The 25,780-nt window shown below is 44.9% G+C and overlaps 1 protein-coding gene and 1 long non-coding RNA gene across 2 annotated transcripts in view; one reads left to right on the top strand and one right to left on the bottom strand.

Annotated features, from left to right (window-relative positions):
* The window catches only part of LOC137369076 (uncharacterized), a 43,765-nt gene extending 40,164 nt beyond the window's left edge, over nucleotides 1-3,601 (top strand). The window contains exon 3 of the long non-coding RNA XR_010974863.1: nucleotides 1,023-3,601. This is a non-coding gene — a long non-coding RNA (uncharacterized lncRNA). The remainder of the gene's footprint in view (nucleotides 1-1,022) is intronic.
* adgrv1 (adhesion G protein-coupled receptor V1) overlaps nucleotides 1-25,780 on the bottom strand; it is an 810,104-nt gene that overhangs the window by 221,167 nt on the left and 563,157 nt on the right. The window contains exon 83 of the mRNA XM_068029668.1: nucleotides 23,652-23,752. Within this exon, the coding sequence (XP_067885769.1) occupies nucleotides 23,652-23,752 (101 nt within the window). The remainder of the gene's footprint in view (nucleotides 1-23,651; nucleotides 23,753-25,780) is intronic.

Raw genomic sequence — 25,780 nt, 5'->3', positions numbered from 1 at the left:
CAGGATGTGACCTCAGCAGATTGGAACTTTTGTTCAATGTTATTAAGATGGCATTACATTCCCACTGCACTGTTCTGTGCCATTCGGTCACATATGGGGAAAATGGCTACTGCAAAGTGGAGGAAATCTCTGGCACTGAGAAAACCATCATAGTTTGAATATAATGAAATTTTAGGTATAAACTTAAGGATTTAACAGGAACAAAATAAGTGGTATTACACAAGTGAGGGGCAAAAAAATGTTGTCATATTCTCAAAGGAATTTGGTTTGTAAAGATTAAACATCCATGAACAGATATGGGGCAGGTTTGGGGTCGGGAACCTGATGTCGGAACCATTTCCGGGTCCTGACTCTGCACCAAGGGGGAAGTAGTCACAGCTGCAATTTTCCCCGATGTGGGCTGCTAATTGACTGTTGGGTGGCCAATTTGCGGCGCTAGCGTTTGATGGAGGTAGAACTTGTAAAGAGCAGGCCCGATTTTAAAGCATGACGGCAGCCATTACTGTTTCGGTCATTTTGATTTGCCATGCAACGCCAAGCTCAGCAGCAGGAGAGGCAAAGGCCTGGCATCCGAGCAAGGGCTACCCCATGGTTCACAGTTGCAGCCCTTGTGAGGCGAGAGGTCCTGTTTCCAGAGGGTGGCAGGTGATGGCGACCCAGCCAAACAAATCAGGCCTGGCTGGAGGTGGCAGAAATTGTCTGCAGCCGAAGTGTCGTCCGGAGAAACTGGATGCAATGCTGCAAGAGGTTTAATGACCTTCCTCACGCTGGCAAGGTGAGTGCAACAGTAGACCAATTGACAGGCCCCAAGTCTGCAGCTACCAGCAGACACACCAGCTGGGCAGCCTGAGGGTGCAGGGTGCTCCTGAACATGGGCCCAGGGTAATTCATGACCCGTCAGCAATGCCCAGAGCCCGAGTGCTGTTGAGGACCTGGCAGCACTGATACATGCAGCTTTTTATTTAAATGAGCTGCTGGCATTGATGAGAAAGGCCTTATCTCTCTCTCTTTTGTCCTTGCAGGAGAAGGAGGGACAAAAATCACTGGTGTGCACAGGCGGAGGAGTGCCCCAGTTCACCATTATCGCAGACGTGGAGGCGGCTGCAATGGAAGTCGCTAGGGTAGCCCTGCATGACGAAGTGGGTGACGGAGAGATGGCAATACCTGGAGGAAAGCATGAAAAGATATTGAATTCTGTAGATAGAGAGATACAGCACTGAAACAGGTCCTTCAGCCCACCGAGTCTGTGCCAACCATAAACTTATACTAATCCTACATTAATCCCAAAGTCACCAGACAAGTAACCCAGAGTCCAGGCTAATGCTCTGGGGGCATGGGTTTGAATCCCACAACAGCAGATGGTGAAAATTGAATTCAATTAAATCTGGAATTAAAATCTAGTCTAATGGTGACTATGAAACTATTGTCGATTGTTGTAAAAACCCATCTGGTTCACTAATGTCCTTTAGGGAGGGAAATCTGCTGTCCTTACAGGGTCTGGCCTACATGTGACTCCAGACCCACAGCAATGAGGTTGACTCTTAAATGCCCTCAGAAATAGCCTAGCTGCCACTCAGTTCAAGGGCAATAAATGCTGGCCTAGCCAGAGATGCCCAAATCCCATGAACCAATAAAAAAAAACACAGCCGTTCCCTGAGCCAGTGCTACAGAATGCAAGCTATGCTCTGGTCAGTGGCATTGATGGCACAAGGATGTTTGGAGTGGATGCCATTTGCGCAGTCCCCTCTAGCCATCCGGAGTGCCATCTAAGGGCTGAGGCAGTTACTAAAGAGGGTGAGTGTGCCACTCCTCATGGGGCGCCATCATCTGCATCTGCCTCTTTGGCCCCTCTGACTGAGGGATCATCTATGCAGCAGACCCCCGTGACGGAGGTTGCCTCTGCATTGACGTTGGTGCAGCAGAGTCTGGAGGTGCCAAGATAAGGATGATTGCTGCATTCAAACAGAAGCTATCAGGTTGCCTCCACCTCATCCGAGGCCACAAGGAGAGCACCGAGTGGTTCGCTGGGGTGTATTTCACTTGGTAATGTGCGCTTTGTAACGGTTTACTAGAATTGTAAATCTTGAGACATGACCCCAGATGTGTGAGCTTCCATTCTTTAATGACAAAACTGGAAAAGAGGGATGAAGTAGTGAAGAGAAGCCATGGTCTTTTAAAGGGGTTGGTGAGACTGCTGGGCAGATGTGCATCATGCACTGGCAGTGCGTGTGGATCTAATCAAGGTTGTGTCTTCAGTGGAAGTGTTCTCACGTGTAGATGAAAGTGAGTTCCAGAGGATGCAGTCCTGCTGGATTAGAAGCACTCAGGTGAAACGTGCCTGGATCAGATGTTCCCTGATGTTGATGCCATCCCGAAGAGAGCTTTGATTCCTGAGCCAATCCCTACCACCTCCCTGCACAGCCTGGGCACCATTCTGCTCTGTATCTTCCTCTTCCACCTCCTCCTCCGATGAGCTGTGATGTTTTAGCACCTCACCCTCTTCAAGGTCCAGTCCTCTCTGGAGAGCCATGAAAACAGCAGACCACCACAATGCACGAGAACCACAATTCACAAGAGCCTTGCGGGAATGTACTGCAGGACACCACCTGACCTGTCCAGGCACTAGAACCGCATTTTCAAAAGCCCGATGGCCTGTTCAGTGGCAGTCCCTGTGAACAGATGGCTTCAGCTGTTGTGCCCCTGTGCCTCCAACTTGGGGCCACGTAAAGGGGTGAGTTACCATCCCTTCAAGGGATATCCCTTGTCCCCTAGAACCCATCTGTGAAGTCTGGGTGGTGGCATGAAGAGCTGTGGCAGCCTGGACTGGCAGAGGATGAAATCGTCATGCCAGGATAGTGAGCGCACACAGGCAGGAAGTTCCTGTTGTGGTCGCAGAGCAGCTGAATATTGACAGAGTGGAAGTCCTTTGGCATGCTGGGCCCCCACTTGCCAAGAATGAGGCACATTCATTTTGTTATGAACATTGATTTTAAAATGTTGCTGGAGCGAGGAAATGACTTGTTGAACAGATCAGCCGTGGCTGGAAAAGACATTTGCATATTAACAGACAGTGCTTGGAAGGACAAAGGACCATTCCTCGACACATTTAACCCACAATGGACTTTGAGCACCAGGCAATGAAGGTTAGGGAGTTTAAATTTCAGGATGAATGCTGGTCTAGCCAAATCCATAAACAGACGTGGTCAGACCAGCTAGTCACATGACTAACCTGCTTGGCAACCTGGGGTTTTCTCAATTGTACAAACATTTTGAACTCAGATAAGACTGTTCGCTCCTTAGATCTCTCCTGCCTGCTCCCATCTCTTTCTCACAAGCCTCTGAATCCACTGAAGACACATGAACCCCAAGAGAGAAAAGTCTCCTACAGCGAACAAGGTTTATGGAGAATACTGGGCTCCAACAAAAAGCAAGATCTACCTACAATCAAGGACTCTACAGTGAGCTTTAAGAACCGTAACAAAAACTCTTCAGATATTGCCTCAAACTTTTGCACTTTATTTTCTCTTTTGCTCTTTTCTGTCTCTATTTGCATGTGTGTATCGCGTATGGCATGCTAGCGTGGGCTCGTTGTGTATCTGTAGGCGTCAACCGAATTAGAGTTTAAGTTTAATAAATTTAAACTGTTCCTCTTTAAACCTAACTAAACCTGTGTGTGTTGGTTTCTTTACCTTATAATTGGAAAGCAGTGAATAAGGATTCACTAAGGGGCAGCTAAAAATATGGTGTGTTTAAAATTAAACTCTGTTACAGTAAAACCTGGTGAAGGCTCAGAGGGAACCCAAGACCCCTTTTTCACCTGGTCATAACAGAAATTTGGGTGCTACCATCCTGGAGTTTACCGAAAAACAAGAGAAATTGGAAGGGGGAAGCCAAATTGTTCCCAATCAAAAAAGAGCAAGATTTCAATACAGGTTTTCTTGTGGTTGTGTGTGATTGAACACTAACATGACTGCAACTGAAGCTAGTGGCTCCCCAAGCCAGGGTGAAGTAACTTGGGATAAATAAAAAGCACTGTCTATGGAGGAGTTGAGGAAAATGGCTGAGTAATGTGGGATCACTGTAAGTGGCAAGGCTAGGAAGTCTGAACTACTAATGCTAATGGCCAACCACTTTTCCCTTGAATCTGAAGAAACAGAAACAGGGTTAAAAGTAGACCCAGACAGTGTACTGCTAGCAAAGATACAATTGGAACAAAAGAAACTTGAATTTGAAGACAGGGAAAGAAAAAGAGAGCTACAGGGGAGAGAGAAAAGGAGACAGTCTTCCAGAAGGAACGTGATGAAAAACAAAGACAGCAGAAGGAACGAGAGAGAGAGAGAGAAAGAATATTCCAGAAAGAATGTGAAGAAAGAGAGCTGAAGTGGCTTGAGTTAACTCGGGGTGACAGAGTAACCCCAATGAAAGCATGGCCAATATGGAGGAGCGTATTTCAGGGCTGGGTACAGAATTGTTAAAACTAGCTCAACTAATTCCAAAATTCAATGAGGATGTAGAAGATGTTTTGTATCCTTTGAGAAACTGAAAAGGCAGCTAAAATGGCCAGCTGAGACCTGCCCTCTTTTACTACAAAGCGCGCTAACTGGAAAAGCCCATGAGGGCTTTTGTTCATCAAATTATGAACTCAACAAAAATGCTATCTTCAGGGCATATGAATTAGTACCCGAAGCTTATCGCCAAAAGTTTAGAACCCTCAAGAAGTAAGATAATCAAACTTCTCTGGAGTTTGAAAGAAGTAAGCAGTTGGGTTTTGACCAGTGGCTGAGGGCTCTTCAAGTACATCTCAGCTACGACACCTTTCTCACTTGGTCGTAACACCTTCCTGTTGATGGATCTCACTGGCTGGTAAGTTAGTGCTTTGATGGCCACATGGGTGTAATCGATAATGCCCTGCACCTGTGGAAATCCAGCAATGAAGGAGAATCACACTGCCTTTTATGCCTGCTTGACCCTATTTGTTTGATATTGTATGTACTGCCCAGCTTTCGCTAATAAGGCATCTGTGAGATGTAATGGTGTGCTGCTGCTTGTGAGATGCCATCAAGGTTCACTGCTGATTCTTGGAAAGAGCAGAGGCGAAGAAGTTCAAGGCCACAGTGACTTTAATGTCTACTGGCAGGGCATGGTGATCAGTACAGTGAGGTCTGAGATCTTCCTCAACAAGGGTACAAATCTCAATGACTATTTGCCTAGAGGCGCAGTTTTCTGTGACACTGATTCTCTGACATGTCTAGGTAGCTTTTTCTTTGGCGGTACACTTGATGCTGAGCATATAGCCTTCATTGCCTTCCTGCCCCTCACTCTTCTCCTCCGCCCTCCTCATGCCCAGGGCCCTGTATCTGATCCCAAGGATGTTGCTCCTTATAACTAGTAGTCCCTATCTTTTTACAGTTTACATCAATGACTTAGATGAGGGGAGCGATGGCATGGTAACTAAATTTGCAGATGACACAAAGATAGGTAGAAAAGTATGTTGTGAAGAGGACATAAGGAGGTTGCAGACCAATATAGATAGGTTGAGTGAGTGGGCAAAAATCTGGCAGATGAAGTATAATGTGGGAAAATGTGAAGTTGTTCACTTTGGCAGGAAGAATAAGAAAGCAGAGTATTACTTAAACAGAGAATGACTGCAGAACTCCGAAGTGCAGAGGGATCTAGGTGTTCTAGTGCATGAGTCACAAAAGGTTAGCATGCAGATACAGCAAGTAATAAAGAAGGCTAATGAAATGCTATACTTTATTACGAGAGGAATTAAAAATAAAAGTAAGGATGTTATGCTTCAGTTATACAGGGCATTGGTGAGACCACATCTCGAATACTGTGCGCAGTTTTGGTCTCTTTATTTAAGGATGTAAATGCGTTGGAGGCGGTTCAGAGGAGGTTTACTAGATTGATACCTGGAATGAGCGGGTTGTCTTATGAGGAAAGGTTGGACAGACTGGGCTTGTTTTTACTGGAGTTTAGAAGAGTGAGGGGAGACTTGATTGAAGTATATGAGATCCTGAATGGTCTTGACAAGGTGGATGTGGAGGGGATGTTTCCTCTTGTGGGTGAGTCCAGAAATAGGGGGCACTGTTTTAAAATTAGGTGTCGCCCTTTTAGGACAGAGATGAGGAGAAATTGTTTCTCTCAGGGTTGTGCGACTTTGGAAATCTCTGCCTCAGAAGGTGGTGGAGGTGGGATATTGAATATTTTAAGGTGGAGCTAGATAGATTCTTATTCGGCAAGGGAATCAAAGGTTATCGGGGGTAGATGGGAGTGTGGAATTCAAGACACAAACAGATCAGCCATGATCTTATTGAATAACGGAGCAGACTCGAGGGGCAGAATGGCCGACTTCTGCTCCTAATTCATATGTTCGTATCTCCAAGTATTTTAATTCCATTACCAGTTGTTGCCTTGCTTGCAGTCAACTGCATTCTCTATGATTACTGGATCCCTCCTCTGATGGCCTCACAATCCCTGGAGGGTCACGACCCGCTCCACTGCCCAAGAACGCACAAACCACTTGTTCTGCTAAGTCTGCTCAGCCAATGGTACCTGTGCCAATGGATGAGTTCCCCTCTCAGCAACGCACCCTTTTATGAGCCCAATTAATTGCATGGCATGGCCATGACTGGCTCCCCACTGTGCTGCTGCCTCCTTCCTTTTGGACTGTTCCTGATCCATCACGTAACCCGTGCGCCCGAACAAAAATTACAAACTGACCCTTGACGAGCTGACAACAAGCTCGTTTACAAGATCAATTGGCCATAATCTGAATGGGGCAGGTTGCTGGGTCCCGCTTTCAGCCCTCCTAAGCAACATCGTCAGTGGTCAGAACAGCCAAGGCAAACCAGCATGGCAGTCGGCGGTGCTAATTTTCCAGCCCACCTCCATACTCACTCCCATTCGGAGGTGAAAATCCTGCCCATGGTCTCAACAATCTGCTCTTGACAGGTGCGAAATACAGCTCTGGATGCAATGCAGATTAAGCCCTTGCACCTTTTAATGAAATTGAATCTAGCATTCTAATACTGATACTTCAACAATGCAGGAAAATATTATCAATAGTTCATAGTTATTTACTTATATCATGAATTAATTAATCAAAATTTAAAAAAAAAATTGGTTCAACATGTTTCTCTATGGTTCTGTTACTTTAAAAAGTTAACCATTTCAGAAGCTGTCAATGAAATTTCACCATCTTCTTAAATTGCTACTGTCCCTTAAAAGGTTTTTTTTTAAAATCAGAGTAACAAATTAACAGTTTCCAGAAAGCTCAGTGAATGGTACTCAGTACCATTACTTGGTACTCAGCCATGCAGGTCATAAAGATCTAAGGCTCTGGTTAGTGCTGAATTAGAAAATCTAATGTAGTTATTATGGACCCATGATTGGCCCATAATCTCTGGCTGTGAGAATGGAAAGCAGATCATCCAGAGTTCCTTCACATGGCCACTACCCAGTGACTCCAACTCTAAAGTGTGGACATCAGTTCAGTATTCGACCATGCTTAGCTCCCCATGGTCAAATAGTCCAGTGACACCAGAGATGCAGCAAGTCCACGGGTGAGGGAGCCAGATGGCTGCAGGTGCCACAAAATATCTCATCATTACTATCTTCAGGAGAGGAGCAGAAAAAAAGTGATAATTTAAAAAAAAAATCAATTAAAATTGGTGAAAGAGGTACACTGTTTGGATTGATCAGCCATGATCATAATGAATGGCGGAGCAGGTTCGAAGGGCCGAATGGCTACTCCTGGTCCTATTTTCTATGTTTCTATGTGTATAGAACATGAACAAAATCCTGGTTTTTCCAATCACAGTGTGCTTTTTTTGTAAAAAAAAACTTAATTAAAATCAGTTAGTGAAATATATCAAAATAATCTAAATACACAAATTAATTAACATACATTCTCTTCACCCTTCCCTATCAAAATCAACAAACCGTCATGTCACTTCAGACCAGAAACAAAATGTATTCCGGCCGACAAACTTCAGTGTTTTAAATACTGCAAGCAATGTCATGGAATCACCACCAACAACTTGCATTATTGTAGCGCCTTTACCATAGTAAAACCTCTCACGCTGCTTCACAGCAGGGTTATCAAATAAATTGCTTGTTGGCTGGCCACCTTTTCATACTCTATCTACAATCAGAAACCCCATTGGTGAAATAATCCACATTGCTATCTCCAACAGACTCACCAAACTTGTTACCTATCTCTTCAAACTAAAAGCCTCAGGACCACTGAATTCAGCTAGAAGCCAGCTGAACCACCAAATTCCAGACTGTGCACCTTTTTTATGGGCTTTAACTCAACCAATCTTGCGCTTTCCCCATTTGTGTGTGTGTAAACCTCCACTGTGTGTGTGAGTGAAAGTTGGTATTGTTTATTACATTATGACTTCAGTTTAGACACAATAAAGTTAACCTCTTTCGTTGCTATCTCAAGAAAACCTGTCCGATTGGTTCTTGTTATGATCATAACAAGTAAGTAATCAAACACCTACTGAATTGGCTAGTACATCCACTGTAAGAAAGAATTAAAACTGTTGTGGTCTAACAAGGAGAGGGAAAAGAGGGAAGCCTTTCAACCCCTCCTCACTTGACCGTAGCATGGTAATATTAAGAAAGGCAGGGTACTTTGTCATGTGGGTGAAAATGAGGTGAAAATGTGAAGGTACTTCCTGCATCCACCTTAAATAACAATGGAAAATTAGGTGATTTGAAAATTAGGAGGCAATCCGGCACAACAGAACTCTGTTCAATATTGTGGCGAGCTGAACTAATCAGGTGGAAACAATTGGAAAATCTAGGCTTCACTGTCTAGCCTCATGGTTAACAAATATCGACTTGGGTGAGGCACATGACATCTATTAGCCTTCTTGGAACTGTACCTCAGCATACGTCAATGCCTTCAGGAGAGAGGGGAGAAAACTGAAAAGGAAAAAAAATCTAAATCCATCAACAAGGTTAGCCATGTTTCAACAAACCTACAAAAATCAAGTTCTCACTGAATTTATAAATGTCGCAGGTAAAGCTCAAGTTGAAGTTACTGAATAAATATGATCTGCTTTCAGGAAATACTGATACATCTCCAGGGACTTACCTAGGTTTGATCAGGTTATATGATGTAATCCTGTTTTTCACAGGTGATAAATCATTCAGTTGAAATTCCACAAACCCTTTTAAAGGAGCAGTAGTGCAGCAGGGTGGGACTGCCAGTCACAGTGTCCAGACATGGATCTCATCTCTGGGGATAAGGTCATTTTAATATGTAGGGTTGACGGGCCACCCTTGGAAAGGCGCAACTAAGGCCCTCCTTCATGAAGCCCAATCGCTATAGCAGGCAGAATGCCATATGCATCATTGTCCAGGAATACTGCTGAGTGGATGCATGCCTGATGACTAGCCATGGAAGCTAAGTAGAAGCAACTGCAAAGCTTCACCTCTGGACTGGAGCATCTGTAAAGTTGCAGGTAGCAACTTCGATTGACCTTATTTAGGTAAAAATTCTTCAGTAAAATAGGGCATTTGTGGCTTTGTTTTTATCCTGGTACAAACTGGGCTGGGATGGGGAGAGGATGGAGGGGGGGGTAGGTTGGGGGAGGAGCGGGGTGGGTGTTTGTGCTGGTGGGAAGGAAAATTTGACCCATACTTAGATTTTTCAAGAAGCTTGAATGGTGCAAAATCAGTTTTCAATCTGCACCTGTATTAATTTTAGTCCCTAGGCCAATGTTAACAGCAAACTACCTATAAATCTAAATGAATTATCTATTTTTAGCTGACAAACCACATAGTGGTAGGCCTATTGTGTGCATGCCTGTTTGTGTGTGCATGTATGTATTAAAAGTTTAACATACTGAAATGAAGTTTTGAACACATTTAGTACTGAAGAGGAAGTACGCCAAAGTCAGTGTTGGTGGTGGGGTGTCCGGGGGTGGGGGGTGGGGCGAGTGGACTGTGGCAGGGACCAGGGTGGTAAAGGTTGGGGGAGGGGAGGATGTGATAGGAAACCCATGAAGAGTTTGGGTAGGGAGCCATTTTTAGCTCTGAATTGTGAGACCTTTTAGCCATACTGGGCACAATGGAGTAGGTTTTCCTATAATTGCACCAGCATGTATTGGATCACTTTAGCACAGAGATCAGCTGAGAGGATCACATACCCTTAACAGTGCCTGCCCAGCATTCCTCTATGGGCTGCACCCAAGCTATTCAATATGCCCAGGTGCAACAACAGGAACGATTCCAGAGCTATGTGATGGATATGTGAAATCTGGCTTTTGAAATCTGAACCAACTGCTAATTAACAAAGCATGCAAACTGTAGAGATTACTTATAGTCCAATATTCAATTGCACACCTTCCCAGTACGATATGACAGTATAATTTTTAGCAAATCTCATCATCAGCTTCCTCCATGATGTACAGCTCCAGAATACTTTTTGTTGCATTCCCAGTGCTAATGCTATAATGGCTCTATTATACACTGTATTGTGCTGCCACCTACAGGTGGACAAACAAAATAGCACCTGATAAATTGTCTCAATTATTCTCACAAATTAAGCAAAAAAAGTAAATAATGAAACAAATAAAAACAGAAAGGGTTAAAAAAGAGACAATCAGCATCTATAAAGACAAAGATAAGTTAATATTTCATTTGTACAGCCTTTATCATTTCTAATGAAATGTCTACACTTGAAACGTTAATCTCTTTTTGTCTTTACAGACAAATTGATGGGCTAACAGTGTATTTTCAGCATATTCTGTTTTTATTTCAGTTTCCAACATTTGCAGTTTTACTTCTTTTTATTACTACTATTTCTCCTCCAGGAAGTTGGTTGGCGGCCAGGAACAAAGAGTGGGTCTTTTTCCGAATGGCAGGCAGTGACGAGTGGGGTACCGCAGGGATCGGTGCTAGGACCCCAGCTATTCACAATATACATTCATGATTTAGATGAGGGAACTAAATGTAATATGTCCAATTTGCAGATGACACAAAACTGGGTGGGGGGGGGGGGGTGAGTTGTGAGGAGGGTGCTGAGAGGCTTCAGAGTGATTTGGACAAGTTGAGTGAGTGGGCTAATTTTTTTTTATTCATGCATGGGATGTGGGCGTTGCTGGCTCGGCCAGCAATTATTGCCCATCCCTAGTTGCCCTGGAGAAGGTGGTGGTGAGCTGCCTTCTTGAACCGCTGCAGTCCATGTGGGGTAGGTATACCCACAGTGCTGTTAGGAAGGGAGTTCCAGGATTTTGACCCAGCGACAGTGAAGGAACGGCGATATAGTTCCAAGTCAGGATGGTGTGTGACTTGGTGGGGAACTTGCAGATGGTGGTGTTCCCATGCATTTGCTGCCCTTGTCCTTCCAGTTGGTAGAGGTCACGGGTTTGGAAGGTGCTGTCGAAGGAGCCTTGATGCATTGCTGCAGGACATCTTGTAGATGGTACACACTGCTGCCACTGTGCGTTGGTGGTGGAGGGAGTGAATGTTTGTAGATGGGGTGCCAATCAAGCAGGCTGCTTTGTCCTGGATGGTGTCGAGCTTCTTGAGTGTTGTTGGAGCTGCACCCATCCAGGCAAGTGGAGAGTATTCCATCACACTCCTGACTTGTGCCTTGTAGATGGTGGACAGGCTTTGGGGAGTCAGGAGGTGAGTTACTCGCCTCAGGATTCCTAGCCTCTGACCTGCTCTTGTAGCCATGGTATTTATATGATATTTATATGGCTACTCCAGTTCAGTTTCTGGTCAATGGTAGCTCCTAGGATGTTGATAGTGGGGAATTCAGTGATGGTAATGCCATTGAATGTCAAGGGGAGATGGTTAGATTCTCTCTTGTTGGAGATGGTCATTGCCTGGCACTTGTGTGGCACGAATGTTACTTGCCACCCATCAGCCCAAGTCTGGATATTGTCCAAGTCATGCTGCATTTCTACACGGACTGCTTCAGTATCTGAGGAGTTGCGAATGGTGCTGAACATTGTGCAATCATCAGCGAACATCCCCACTTCTGACCTTATGATTGAAGGAAGGTCATTGATGAAGCAGTTGAAGAAGGTTGAGCCTAGGACACTACCCTGCATGGCAGATGCAGTATAATGTGGATAAATGTGAGGTTATCCACTTTGGTAGCAAAACCAGGAAGGCAGTTTATTATCTGATCGGCTATAAACTGAGAGAGGGGAATATGCACTGAGGCCTGGGTGTTCTCGTACACCAGTTGCTGAAGGTAAGCATGCAGGTCCAAAAGGCGGTAAAAAAGCAAATGGTATGTTGGCCTTCATAGTGAGAGGATTCGAGTACAGGAGCAGGGATGTCTTGCTGCAATCTCCAGGTCCTTGGTGAGGCCACACCTCAAATATTGTGTGTAGTTTTGGTCTCCTTATCTGAGGAAGGATGTTCTTGCTATAGAGGGAGTGCAGCGAAAGTTTACCTGACTGATTCCTGGGATGGTGGGTCTGACGTATGAGGAGGGATTGAGTCGGTTAGGATTATATTCGCTGGAGTTCAAAAGAGTGAGGGGGGATCTCATAGAAACCTATAAAATTCTAACAGGAGTTGACAGGGTAGATGCAGGAAGGATGTTTCCGATGGTGAAGTCCAGAACCAGGGGTCATATTCTAAGGATACGGGGTAACCCTTTCAGGACTGAGATGAGGAGAAATTTCTTCACCCAGAGAGTGGTGAGCCTGTGGAATTCGCTACCACAGAAAGCAGTTGAGGCCAAAGCATTGTATGTTTTCAAGAAGGAGTTAGATATAGCTCTTGGGTCTAAAGGGATCAAAGGGTATGGGGCAAAAGCAGGAACAGGTTACTGAGTTGGATGATCAGCCATGATCATAATGAATGGCGGAGCAGGCTCGAAAGGGCCGAATGGCCTACTCCTGCTCCTATTTTCTATATTTCTATGCAGGTCCTGAAGAAGAAGGCCTATTCCTCTGTTTATTATGATTTCCATTTGTCTCTTTCACCCTGCTTATATTCATCATTGTCCCTTTCAACAGTAAGGACAGCTTGCATTTAAAAAGGTCGATTTTGCTATATTCTGTGTCACTGGCGGGACACTGCACACAGCTCGCACATATCAGAGTCACAGCTGCATTGGCTTCAGTTTCCCAACATGGGCTGATTGTGTGTGCAGCTGTTGATGTGATTCAGGGTTTTGCAAAACCTACCATGAATAGGAGAAGAAATTGGACCAAGTATTTGCCCAATTTCTGGGTGCCAAATGAATGTTCAGGGTATCCTGTGCCCGATGCACCCCAAACACTGAATGCTCATGCCTCTTGCCTCTGTAGACTTACCAGCCCCCTCTCAGTTATTTCAACCATCACCAGAACTCACTCTCCCCCACACAGCTAGTTTCTTTGATGTTCTTCAGCTCCCTCAACCTCAATTCCAACATTGATTCCCTACCCATACACAAAGTCACCCTCTTTATCTTGTCTTCACACGTGTCCTTGATGCTTCTCCAATTAATTTTCTGCCTGACCAGAGAATCAAAACAGCTTTAACCAAAAATACAAATGAAATTCACTGCAATGAATTATCTCTGTTTGATCCCTCTGCAACCAGTGATGCAGTCGGCAACATTATCCTCTTTCAATGTTTCTTCTCCGTTGTCCAGCTCACTGGGATTGCCCTCACATCCTCTTACTTATCTAATGACAGCCAGAGCATCTGCAGCAGTAGTTTCCCTTCCTGCCCTTGCACTATTACCTCTGGAGTCCTCCAATGATCCACTTTTGGTACCCTCCTTTTCTTCATCCATATGCTGCTCCTGGTGAAATCATCTGCAGACATGAGGTCAGCTTCCACACACGTGTACTATTTCTTTCCATCATTTTCATCAACCCTTCCATTGCTTTGTGTTATCAGACTTCTTGTCCAACATCTAGGCTGGGATTTTATGGGCTGCCCCCCAAGGCGAGGTGCATGTAGTATCGCGACAGGTGGTGAGGGGGGTGATGGGGAGAGGGCCTGTCACCTCCCCATTGCCAAGCGATCTTCCTGGGGGTGGAATAGGCCGACGGCTGCCTTCGTGCCCAGAAGCCCAACTGAGGCCCTTAAGTGGCCTATTAACAACTAATTAAGGGCCTCTTCCCGCCACCACTGGGATCTTATCAGCGGCAGTTGGGGTCTCCACCATGGGGGAAGGACACCTTGTAAAATGATGCACCCTTCCTGCGGGCTTTGGGTTGGATGGGGTGGGGAGTTCCCTCCTCTGCGGGCGACTTGTGGCCCAAGGAGGACCCCCACTGGGAACCTTACCCTCCCGGGACCACCCCCCCTTCCTGGACTGAACAACCACCACCCCCACCCCCGCTCCTCCTTGCCGGGGCCTTCTGGACTGACTCCGGTGACCCTGCCTCACCTACCTCTGTTCCGGGGTTCCAGCGCTGGGCCTGGTTCTGAGGCCTCTGCAGTACTGGTTGTGGCCACCGCTTGCGGTGGTGCTACCGATACGGCTGAGCTGCCTGCTCTCTGATTGGCTGGCAGCTCATGGAAGTTTAGAGATACAGCACTGAAACAGGCCCTTTGGCCCACCGAGTCTATGCCGACCATCAACCACCCACTTATACTAATCCTACCCTAATTCCATATTTCTACCACATCCCCACCTGTCCCTATATTTCCCTACCACCTACCTATACTAGGGGCAATTTATAATGACCAATTAACCTATCACCCTGCAAGTCTTTGGCATGTGGGAGGAAACCGGAGCACCCGGAGGAAACCCACGCAGACACAGGGAGAACTTGCAAACTCCACACAGGCAGTACCCAGATTTGAACCCGAGTCGCTGGAGCTGTGAGGCTGCGGTGCTAACCACTGCGCCACTGTGCCGCCCTGTGGGATCCCCGTCCCTTAAAATCTCACCTCCTAAAACTTTGAATCAAAATGACCAGAAATATCGCTCTGCGAGGTGCACGAAAAGGCAGAAGCGGGGCTCCCCCCCACCACCCCCCCATCTTTTCGGCCAGGCACCAGGAGCCCCACCTTCAACTCATAATCCAGCCCCTAGTCTTTGATGAATCACAATTGCCTCCACTTAAACATTTAATGAGAATAAGTGAATGAAAATAAGTGAATGAAACTGAAATAAAATGTCCAAACAAAAAGACTCTTGTTTTTCAGGGACTAGCCCCATATTTAACAAATGCAAGCAGTAATTGTTCCTCCGTTACCCTCCACAAGGAAGTAAATGATGAAGCACAGAATCACTCCAATTGCAATTACAAATATGTGTCAGTCATGGCTCTTAACTCTGAATTATAAGGTTCTGGATTCAAGTCCCACTCCAAACCTTGAGCATAAAAATTAAGGCAGGCACTCCAGTGCAGTATTGAGTGAGTGTTGCACTGTTGGAGGTGTTGCATTTTGGATAATATGTTAAAGCAAGGCTCTGTCTGCCTTCTCAGATGGACATAAAAGATCCCATGGCACTATTTTGAAGAGCAGGTGAGTTATCCCTGGTGTCCTGGCTAATATTTATCACTAATCAACATTACAAAAACAGATTACCTGGTCATTGTCACATTGTTGTTTGCGGGAGCTTGCTGTGTACAAATTGGTTGCCCGTTTCCTACATTGCAACAGTGACTACATTTCATTGGTTTTAAAGCACTTTGAGACGTCTGGTGGTTGTGAATGGCACTATATAAATGCAAGTTTTTTACAAAGAAGTTGAATCGAATAGTCGAGACTAAAAAAAACTGGAAATGTTGAAAATCTGTTTTTATATTTTAATTTCTGTCAGCTTTTGGGCATCTCTATGTTATTCTCAAATCTACCCATAAAATGACAAAATGTCATTCAAGCACACAAGTCAGCATTGTGTGTTTGGCAGTATTTGTACCTAATAACATTGGGGCCAGTATCACATACATGGATCAAAGTTTCATCTTTTAAACTGAAATAAACAGCTGAACCTATCTTCCTTAACCTGCAGTGAACCTTATCGTACTCTGCATATCTTGTGGTGAATTCGGCTATTATATTTCCATCCTTTCAAACTCCAATGTAGCAGCATTAACCTATGAAACCATGCAGAATGACTAATGTCAAGTTCCTTCAAATGGTTATGACAATAAATACAGAAGACTTGGATGAAAGAGTAGGAGATTGCAGCAAATCAAATCAATTACCACTGTGTGTAAAGGATGAATAAGATTCCTTTGTACTTAAGCACAACTTAAACATTTTGGACATAAGTAACTTTTACAATTTCAGCATGTCTAAGAACATAAGAAATAGGAGCAGGGGTAGGACATTTGCCCCTTCGAGCCTGCTCTGCCATTCAAAACGATTATGGCTGATCTTCCACCTCAGCTACACCTACCCGCACAATCCCCATATTCCTTAATTCCCTTGATACCCCAAAATTTATCAGTCTCTTTGGAATACACTCAATGTCTGAGCATCCTAATCTCTATGGGGTACAAAATTCCAAAAGCTCACAATCCTATGAGTGAGGGAATTTCTCCTCACCTAAGTCCTAAATAGGCTGACACCTTATTCTAAGATTGTGACCCCCAGGCCAGGATTTTATGGGCCAGCGGTCGCCCCGTCCACCGGCTGGAAAGTCGGGGCAAACTTGACTTGGCCAGTACCGGGAGCTGCAAGTGGACTCCCGTCCCTTTCGGAGGGGCTAGCAGCCCTTGAATCCCAGCAGTGGCACTGGCTGCTGGGTTTGCAACCAGGCCCCCCGGAACCCAGATAAGTGGGGTCGGGGTCTCTGGGGCCAGTCTGGCAGGCTTCAGCGAGGAGGGTAGGGGCAGTTGGTGAGGGCACCGGATGGGGGAGGGTGTTTGCACAGGAGTGGCCCTACATGGGCCACAGGGTACGCAATCAGGAGGGCCCCCCCGCGCCCCCCAGCCCAAAAGGAAACTGCCAGGCTATACCTGGATGTCTCACCACGTGGTAGATATTGGCAATGGCAGGAAGAGGCTCTGAAGTGCCTCATTTGGCCTCTGGGAGGGAGTGCCATCCGCACCTTCCCCACTGCCGGTAAAATGCCAGCAGCTGCAAGAAGGTGATTGGCATGTCACCCAGTCCCCTCCCACCCGATTTTTCGCCGACCCCCGCCTTTCCATTAGCTCCCTGAGGCACCATAAAATTCCAGCCCAGTTCCAGACTTCCCAGTTTTTCTTTCATCCATTCTTGGGATGTGAACATCACTGGCAAGGCCAGAATTTATTGTCCATCCTAATTGCCCCTGAGAAAGTGGTGGTGAGCTGCTGCAGTCCCTCTGGTGTAGGTATACCCACAGTGCTGTTCGGAGGGGAGTTCGGGGATTTTGACCCAGCGACAGTGAAGGAAGGGCAATATAGTTCCAAGTCAGGATGGTGTGTAGTTTGGAGGGGAACTTGCAGGTGTTCGTGTTCCCATACATCTACTCTAGATGGTAGAGGTCACAGGTTTGGAAGGTGCTGTTGAAGGATATTTGGCGAGTTGCTGCTTTGCATCTTGTAGATGGTACACACTGCTGCAACTGTGTGTTGGTGGTGGAGGGAGTGAATGTTTAAGGTGGTGGATGGGGTGCCAATCAAGCGGGCTGCTTTGTCTTGGCTAGTGTCAAGCTCCTTGAGTGTTGTTGGAGCTGCACCCATCCAGACAAGTGGAGAGTATTCCATCATACTCCTGACTTGTGCCTTGCACATGGTGGACAGGCTTTGGGGAGTCAGGAGATGGGTTTCTCGCCACAGAATTCCCAACCTCTGATCTGCTCTTGTAGCCACAATATTTACATGGCTGGTCCAATTAAATCTCTGGTCAATGGTAAGCCCCTGGATGTTGATCGTGGGGGACTGAGTGATGGTAATGCTGTTGAATGTCAGAGGGGAGATGGTTAGATTCTCTCTTGTTGGTGAGAGTCATTGCCTGGCACTTGTGTGGCGCAAATGTTACTTGCCACTTATCAGCCCAAGCCTGGATGTTGTCCAGATCTTGCTGCATCTTGACAAGGACTGCTTCAGTATCTGAGGAGACGTGTTTGGTACTGAACGTTGTGCAATCATCAGCGAACATCCCCACTTCTGGCGTTATGGTGGAGAGAAGGTCATTGATGAAGCAGCTCAAGATGGTTGGGCCTCGGACACTACCCTGAGGAACTCCTGCAGTGATGACCTAGGGTTGAGATGATTGACCACCAACGACCACAACCATCTTCATTTGTGAAGATTCCAACCAGTGGAGTATTTCCCCCCCAACCCCCCTCCCCACCCGATTCCTATTGACTCCAGTTTTGGTAGGGCTCCTTGATGCCATACTTAGTCAAATGTTGCCTTGATATCAAAAGCAGTCTCTCTCTCTCATCCCAAGGATTGCAGCGGTTCAAGAAGGCAGCTCACCACCACCTTCTCAAGGGCCATTCGGGATGGACAATAAATGCTGGCCTAGACAGCGATGCCCACATCCCACGAACAAATTAAAAAAAGCAATGCCTCGATTTTAAAATGTTAATTCTTTTTAAATTCCTCCATGACCTTGCCTTTCCCTATCTCTGTAATCTCTTCCAGTCCCAAAGCATGCCAAGATATCTGTGCTCTAATTCTGGCCTCTTGAACATACCCAATTTTAACTCGTCTACCATTGTTGGCTGTACCTTCAGCTGCCTAGCCCCTAAGCTCTGGAATTCCTTCCCTCAACCTCGCAATCTCTATTTCTTCCTTTCAGATACACCTTAACCCTAGCTCTTTGACGAAGTTTTGGCCATCTGCCCTAATATTACCTTATGTGTGTCAGTGTCTAATTTTGTTTTATAATGCTCCTGTGAAGTGTCTCAGGACATTTTGTTATGTTACAGGTGTTACATAAATACAAGCTTTTGTTATTAACTAAATCAGTCTCAAACTCAATACAAAATTCTTTCAAAATATGGTCACTCTTCCCCAGAGGCTCCCTTACTAAAATGCAATTCATTAACCCTGTCTCATTGTACAATACTGAATCTAAAATAGACCGTTTCCTAGTTGGTTCCTTGAAATACTGATCCATAAAACTATCCAGAATCCCCAAACTCATCTTCCACATTATTGGTTTGCCTGGTGCAAACAAGGATTAAAGCTCCCATGAATACTGTACCACTTTTATTACATGCATCTCTAATTTCATAGAATCATTACAGCACAGAAGGCGGCCATTCGATCTATCATGTCTGTGCTGGCCCTCCTAAGGAGCAATTCACATACTGGCACTCCCCCGCCCTTTCCCCACATCCCTGAACATTCCTCCTCTTCAGATATTAAGAATATTTAGAAAATGTAGAAAAATTTATGAAGGAGGCCACTCTTCCCACCATGTCTGTGCCCACTGAAAACGAACCATTCAGCCGAATCCCATTGTCCAGCAATTGGTCCGTATCCCTGAAGCTTACGCTAATTCAGGGGCATATCCTGGCTCCTTTCAAATGAGTTGAGGGTTTCTGCCTCTATTACCCTTTCAGGCAGCAAGTCCCAGACCCCTACCACCTTCTGGGTGAAAACATTTTTCATTATCTCCCCTCTAATCCTTCTACCAATCACTTTAAATCTGTGCCCCCTAATCCCTCTGCTAAGGGAAACAGGTCCTTTCCATCCACTCTATCCAGGCCCCTCACAACCTTGTACACCTCAATCAAATCTCCCCTTAGCCTCCTCTGTTCTGAGGAAAACTACCGGAGCCTATCCAATATTTCCTCATCGCTGCAATTTTCCAGTCCTGGCAACATCCTCCTGCATCTCCTGTAACCTCTTGGGTGCAATTACATCCTTTCTGTAACCAGTACTCAGCTTGTGGTCTAACGGGTTTTTATATAGCTCCAGCATATTCTCTCTACTCTTATATTCTATGCCTTGGCTAATGAAGGAAAACATTCTATATGCTTTCTTAACCACCCTGTCAACTTGTCATCCTGCCTTCAGGGATCTGTGGACATGCACTCCAAGATCCCTTACTTTCTCTACACCTCTCAGTATCCTCCAATTTATTGTGTACTGCTTTACCTTGTTTGACTTCAATGCATCACCTCACACTTCTCTGGAGTGAATTCTATTTGCCACTCTTCTGCCCACCTGACCAGTCCATTGATACCTTCCTGCAGTCTACAGATTCCCTCCTCACCATGCGACTAATTTTTGCTTCGTGAGCAAACTTCTTAATCATGCCCCCTACATTTAAGTCCAAATAATTACTATATACCAGAAAAAGCAGGGGACTTAGTACTGAGACCTGCAAAACACCACTGGAAACAGCCATCCAGTCGCAAAAACACCCATCAACCATTACCCTTTGTTTCCTGCCACTGAGCCAGTTTTGTATCCACCTTGCTACATTCCCCTGGATCCCAAGGAATTTTTTTTTAACAGCCTGCCATGTGGGACCTTGTCAAAGCCGTACTAAAATCTATGTTTACCACATCAACTGCACTACCCTCTTTATTCTTCCTTGTTATCTCCTCAAAAAATTCAGTCAAGTTAGTCAGACATGATCTTCCCTCAACAAATCCATGCTGACTGTCCTTGATTACTCCATGCCTTTCTAAGTGACAGTTTATCCTGTCTCTCAGAACTAATTCCAATAATTTGCCTACTACCGAGGTTAGACTGACTGGCCTGTAATTATTCGGTATGTCCCCCATTCCCTTTTTTAACAAAGATACAATGTTAGCAGTCCTTCAATCCTCCGGCACCATATCTGCATCCAGTGAGGATTGGAAAATGATGGTCAGAGCATCTGCTCTTTCCTCCCTGGCTTCTTTTAACAGCTTGGTGTATATTTCAACTGGCCCTGGTGCTTTATCCACTTTCAAGGATGCTAATCCCCTTAATACTTCCTCTCTCCTTATATTTATATTGTCACTGCCCTCCTCCTTAACTACAATGCCTCTTTTGTGCAGACATATGCAAAGTATTCATTTAGAACCATACCTACATCTTCCGCCTCTGCACATAGGTTACCTTTTTATTTTTTTATGGGCCCTACTCTTTCCTTAGTTATCCTCTTACACTTAATGTATCGATAAACATCTTTGGGTTCACCTTGATTTTACTTGCCAATATTATTTCATGCCCTCTCTTTGCTATCCAATTTCCTTTTTGATTTCAGCCCTCCATTTTCTATACTCCTCTCGCTTTCTGTAGTATTGAGTTCTCAGTGTCTAACATTAGCTTTCCTTTTCTGCCTTAACTTACCCTGTATGCTCCATGGCATCCGGGGGCTCTAGATTTGGCCGCCCCACCCTTTTTCTTTGTGGAAGCACGTTTACACTGAACACCTTGAATCTCCCCTTTGAATGCCTCCTACTGCTCCGACACTGATTTACCTTCAAGTAGCTGTTTCCAGTCCATTTTTGTTAAATCACTCCTCAGCTTCGAAAAATTGGCCTTGCCTCAATTTAGAACTTTAACTCCTGTTCTAACACTGTCCTTTTCCATATTATGTTTAAATTGAGTTATGACCCCTACCACCAAAATGCTCTCCCACTGCCACTCCCTCCACCTGCCCAGCTTCATTATCTAAAACCAAGTCCAGAATCACTCCCTCTCTTGTTGGACATGCTACATACAGGCCAAAAAGGTTCTCCTGAATATGCCTTAAGAATTCTGTTCCCTTCATTCCTTTTACACTAAAACTAGATCAGTTAATATTGAGGTAGTTAAAATCCCCTTCTATTACTGCCCTGTTGTTTTTGCACTTCTCAGAGATTTTCTTACATATTTGCTCTTCTGTCTCCCTCTGACTGTTTGGGGGTCCACAGCACACTCCCAGTAGAGTGACAGCCCCCTTTTTGTTCCTTAGCTCAATCCATATGGCCTTATTTGATGATCCTTCTAACATATCATCCCTCCTCGCAGCTTTAATTGTTTCTTTGACCAAAATTGCCACCCCCCCTCCTTTTTTATCCCCCTCGCTATCTCTTCCGAAAACCCTGCAGCCAGGAACGTTGATATATATTCTGCCAAATACCACAACCATTATTAAAGGGTCTATAAACTACTCCCACCAGTACTTTCTGCCCCTTGTTGTTTCTCAGCTCCACCCAAACTGATTCTACCAAGTCTATGTCTTGACTTTCTGAGCTAAAGACCCTTTTCTCTACCATTTTTATCCCATTCTTTTTTATGAGTGCAACTCCTCCTCCTTTTCCATTTTGCCTATGTTGTCTAAAAGTCAAGTAGCCAGGAAAATTCAATTCCCAACTTTGGTCTCTTTGCAGCCATGGGCTGAATTTTACTAGCCCCCCAACAACAGGGGTCATGGCGAGGAGTCCCGGAAAATCCTTCCGGACGAGACCCGCCACGGGCCTCGATGTCGAGAAGGCCCTGCCCCATTTTACTGGCAGCGGCAAGGCCACGGGGCGGCTCCATCACTGCTCAGCAAAAAAACCGATTTAACATATTTAAATAGATAATAATTAAAGAACAATTACTTACCTTGTCGCAACAGCCATCCCACGTCGATATTCCGGCCAATTTTCGGAAGTCCCACGCCTTCAGATCTCTGTTCGGAGATCAGAAGTATAACACTGGTGGGGAGGGGGGAGTAGTGAAATTTTCAGGTCAGTGGGGAGTGGGGAAGGCTCCTACTATTGGCTGAGGGGATGGTGAGAAGGGGTTGAAGGGTAAAGGAAACAAAGTTCAGGGGGGAAGTTTGTGATGGGAAGAAACTTTTTTTGTGTGGCAAAGACAATAAATGAAGTGTTTGGTCATTGCAGGGGTGGGAGAGGGGCTTCAATCTTTTATTAATTTTATAAATTTAATTGTTCCCTCCATTTCACTTGAAAAATTCAAATTACTTGTAAGGGCTTGAAGCCCTTTATATAATAATTTAAAAATGGCGCCGGCGCACTAGCGCCGGACGCCATTGCCAGGGACGAAGCAGCTACCCCCTCTACCCCTCTAAGTCATTGGGGGTGGGGGTTCTGTCCCCTCCATGCAAATGAGCCGATGCGCAAAATATCGCACTGGCTCCGCAGTGCACATTCGCACGCACTTTTTGAAACTCGCTGCTGTTCTCCACAATGGCTATTAGATCAAGCCCACAAATTTCTGTCTGTGCAATTAATTCATCTATTTTAATGTAATTTCTTCACATATTCAAATATAGTGCCTTTAGCTAAAATCTTTCTTTATGTTTCCCATCATGTGCATGAGAAATTCGGCTGCAAACACAGAGAACCTTGAACTGAGCAAGTAAGATCAAATAACCAGGGCAAAACCTGTAGACACGGACCATAGGTGATGTTAGAAAGGACTTATTATACTAGGCTACATGCATACCACTCTGTGGTAAATGAGACCTCACTCCACATACACATGTGCGAATGCATGAATTAATAAAAGTGCTTTCATAGATGTCAAAATCCCTGATATCCACTGAAAATATTGGAGATTTCTAATGGTTTGCTCCTGGATTATTAGTCATGTTTAAGGGCAGCAGTTTTGTTGCTGAATGAGCATCTGTAACAATAGTAGTACAGGAATTATTATTACAGGAGTTATCCAAAAAACGATGTCAAAGGAAAACCTACTTTTTTATTCTTGTGTTGTACACTGCTGTGCAAAAAAATTAATCAATGAAATAACTATATTGTACACAATTTAAGACTGGGATTAATGAATATTTCATATGGTTAAATCTCAATCAAAGCAGTTCTGATAAAATGTTACCTGAGTTCCCAGGCAGGCAACCATCATGTGCATGAGAAGTTTGGCTGCAAACATGGAGAATCTTGAGCAGAGCAAATGAGACAAAATGGCCAGAGCAAAACCTGTAGACACAGACAATAGGTGATGTTAGAAAGGACTTTGTACTGGGCTTCGAGCATGTCCTTGTGTCTATGATAGTTTCAAATGAGCTATATTTTAACAATTGTTAAAAACTGATCTCAGTCGATGCATTTTTTTTATTGGATTTGTCAATTTTACATACTGAAAGAGCACTGTCTATATGACAGTGTGGTGGATTTGTTGTGCTGGAAGTTTGCGATCAAATGGCTGAAGGGCCTTCTTCCTTTTATGATTGTAAAATACAGTCACGGTACAGCTATGCAGTGGAGAGGAAGAAATCTAAGAGAGAGGGAGGAAAAAGTGAGTGTTTTCACTCATAGAAGAAGAAGAAAGGTTTCAGACATAGGAAAAGGGATGAAGGGCAGCGAGGTCTCCATTTCTAATCATGACACAGTTAGGACCGCCCATCATCAGCAGCAGGGAGGATGAGCCCAATCCATATCAATCTGAAGGCAATATCATGGAAGATCAACTGGTATTAATTAATCCCTGTCTTTTATTAAATCATTAAGTGATCTTTGAGCAGATATATTACCCTATCTACGTACTTACATGCATTAAATATTGTGAATAAAGTTGGTGAGCTAAAGACACAAATTGCTATATACGATAGCATCAACCAAGATGTTGGCTAGGGCAGGACTGGGCGCTGAACACTCATTGTTAAAAAGTATTCCAAAGAGATGGAGAAACAGAAAATGAAATGGGGGCTGCTGTATTAATCAATATTCCATCACGCCACTACATCATGAAGTAGGTGCAGAAATGATTCAATAATATGACACCATGGATGAGAGGCTTTAGTTATGAGACAGACTAAAGAAATTGGGGGTCTTTTCATAAGAAGAAAGGTTAAGAGGAGACTTAATACAAATGTTCAAGATTATGAGAAGTTTGGAGAAAGAAAATTGCAAAAAAATCTATTCCACTGGTCAGCATTTTTTTTTTATTCCTTTCATAGGCTGTGGGTGTCGCTGGCCACGCCAGCATTTACTGCCCATCCTTACTTGCCCTTGAGAAGGCGGTGGTGAGCCGCCTTCTTGAACCGCTGCAGTCCATGTGGCGTAGGTATACCCACAGTACTATTAGGAAGGGAGTTCCAGGGTTTTGACCAGCGACAGTGAAGGAACGGCAATATAGTTCCAAGTCAGGATGGTGTGTGGCTTGGAGGGGAACTTGCAAGTGGTGGTGTTCCCATGCATTTCTTGCGCATTTCCTTCTCGGTGGTAGAGATCGTGGGTTTGGAAGGTGCTGCCTGAGTAGCTTTGGTGCGTTGCTGCAGTGCATCGAGTAGATGGTACACACTGCTGCCACTATGCGTCAATGGTGGAGGGAGAGAATGTTTGTAGATGGCGTGTCAATCAAGCGAGTTGCTTTGTGCTGGATGATGGCAAGCTTCTTGGGTATTGTTGGAGCTGCACCCATCCAGGCAAGTGGAGAGTATTCCATCACACTCCTGACTGTGTCTTGTAGATGGTGGACAGGCTTTGGGGAATCAGGAGGTTAGTTACTTGTCGCAGGATTTCTAGCCTCTGACCTGCTCTTGTAACCACGGTATTTATATGGCTACTACAGTTCAGTTTCTGGTCAATGGTAACCCCCACGATTTAAGACAGAGATGAGGAGAAATTTTTTCTCTCAGAGGGTCGTGGGTCTTTGGGATTCTCTTCCTCAAAAGACAGTGGAAGCAGAGACTTTGAATATTTTTAAGGCAGAGGTAGATAGATTCTTGATGAGCAAGGAGTTGAAAGGTTATCGGGGGTCGGTGGAAATGTAGAGTAATCAGTTCAGCCACTCGAGGGGCTGAGTGGCCTACTCCTGCTCCTAATTCGTATGTTCGTATGTTGATAGTGGGGGATTCAGCAATCATAATGCCATTGAATGTCAAGGGGAGATGGTTAGATTCTCTCTTGTTGGAGACGGTCATTGCCTGGCACTTGTGTGGCACGAATGTCACTTGCCACTTATCAGCCCAAGCCTGGATATTGTCCAGGTCTTGCTGCATTTCT

This window comes from Heterodontus francisci, chromosome 4, assembly GCF_036365525.1.
Source record: "Heterodontus francisci isolate sHetFra1 chromosome 4, sHetFra1.hap1, whole genome shotgun sequence".
In the NCBI taxonomy this organism is placed as follows: domain Eukaryota; kingdom Metazoa; phylum Chordata; class Chondrichthyes; order Heterodontiformes; family Heterodontidae; genus Heterodontus; species Heterodontus francisci.
Note: the sequence above shows the minus strand (reverse complement) of the source record. Positions and strands in the feature narration are given on the sequence as shown.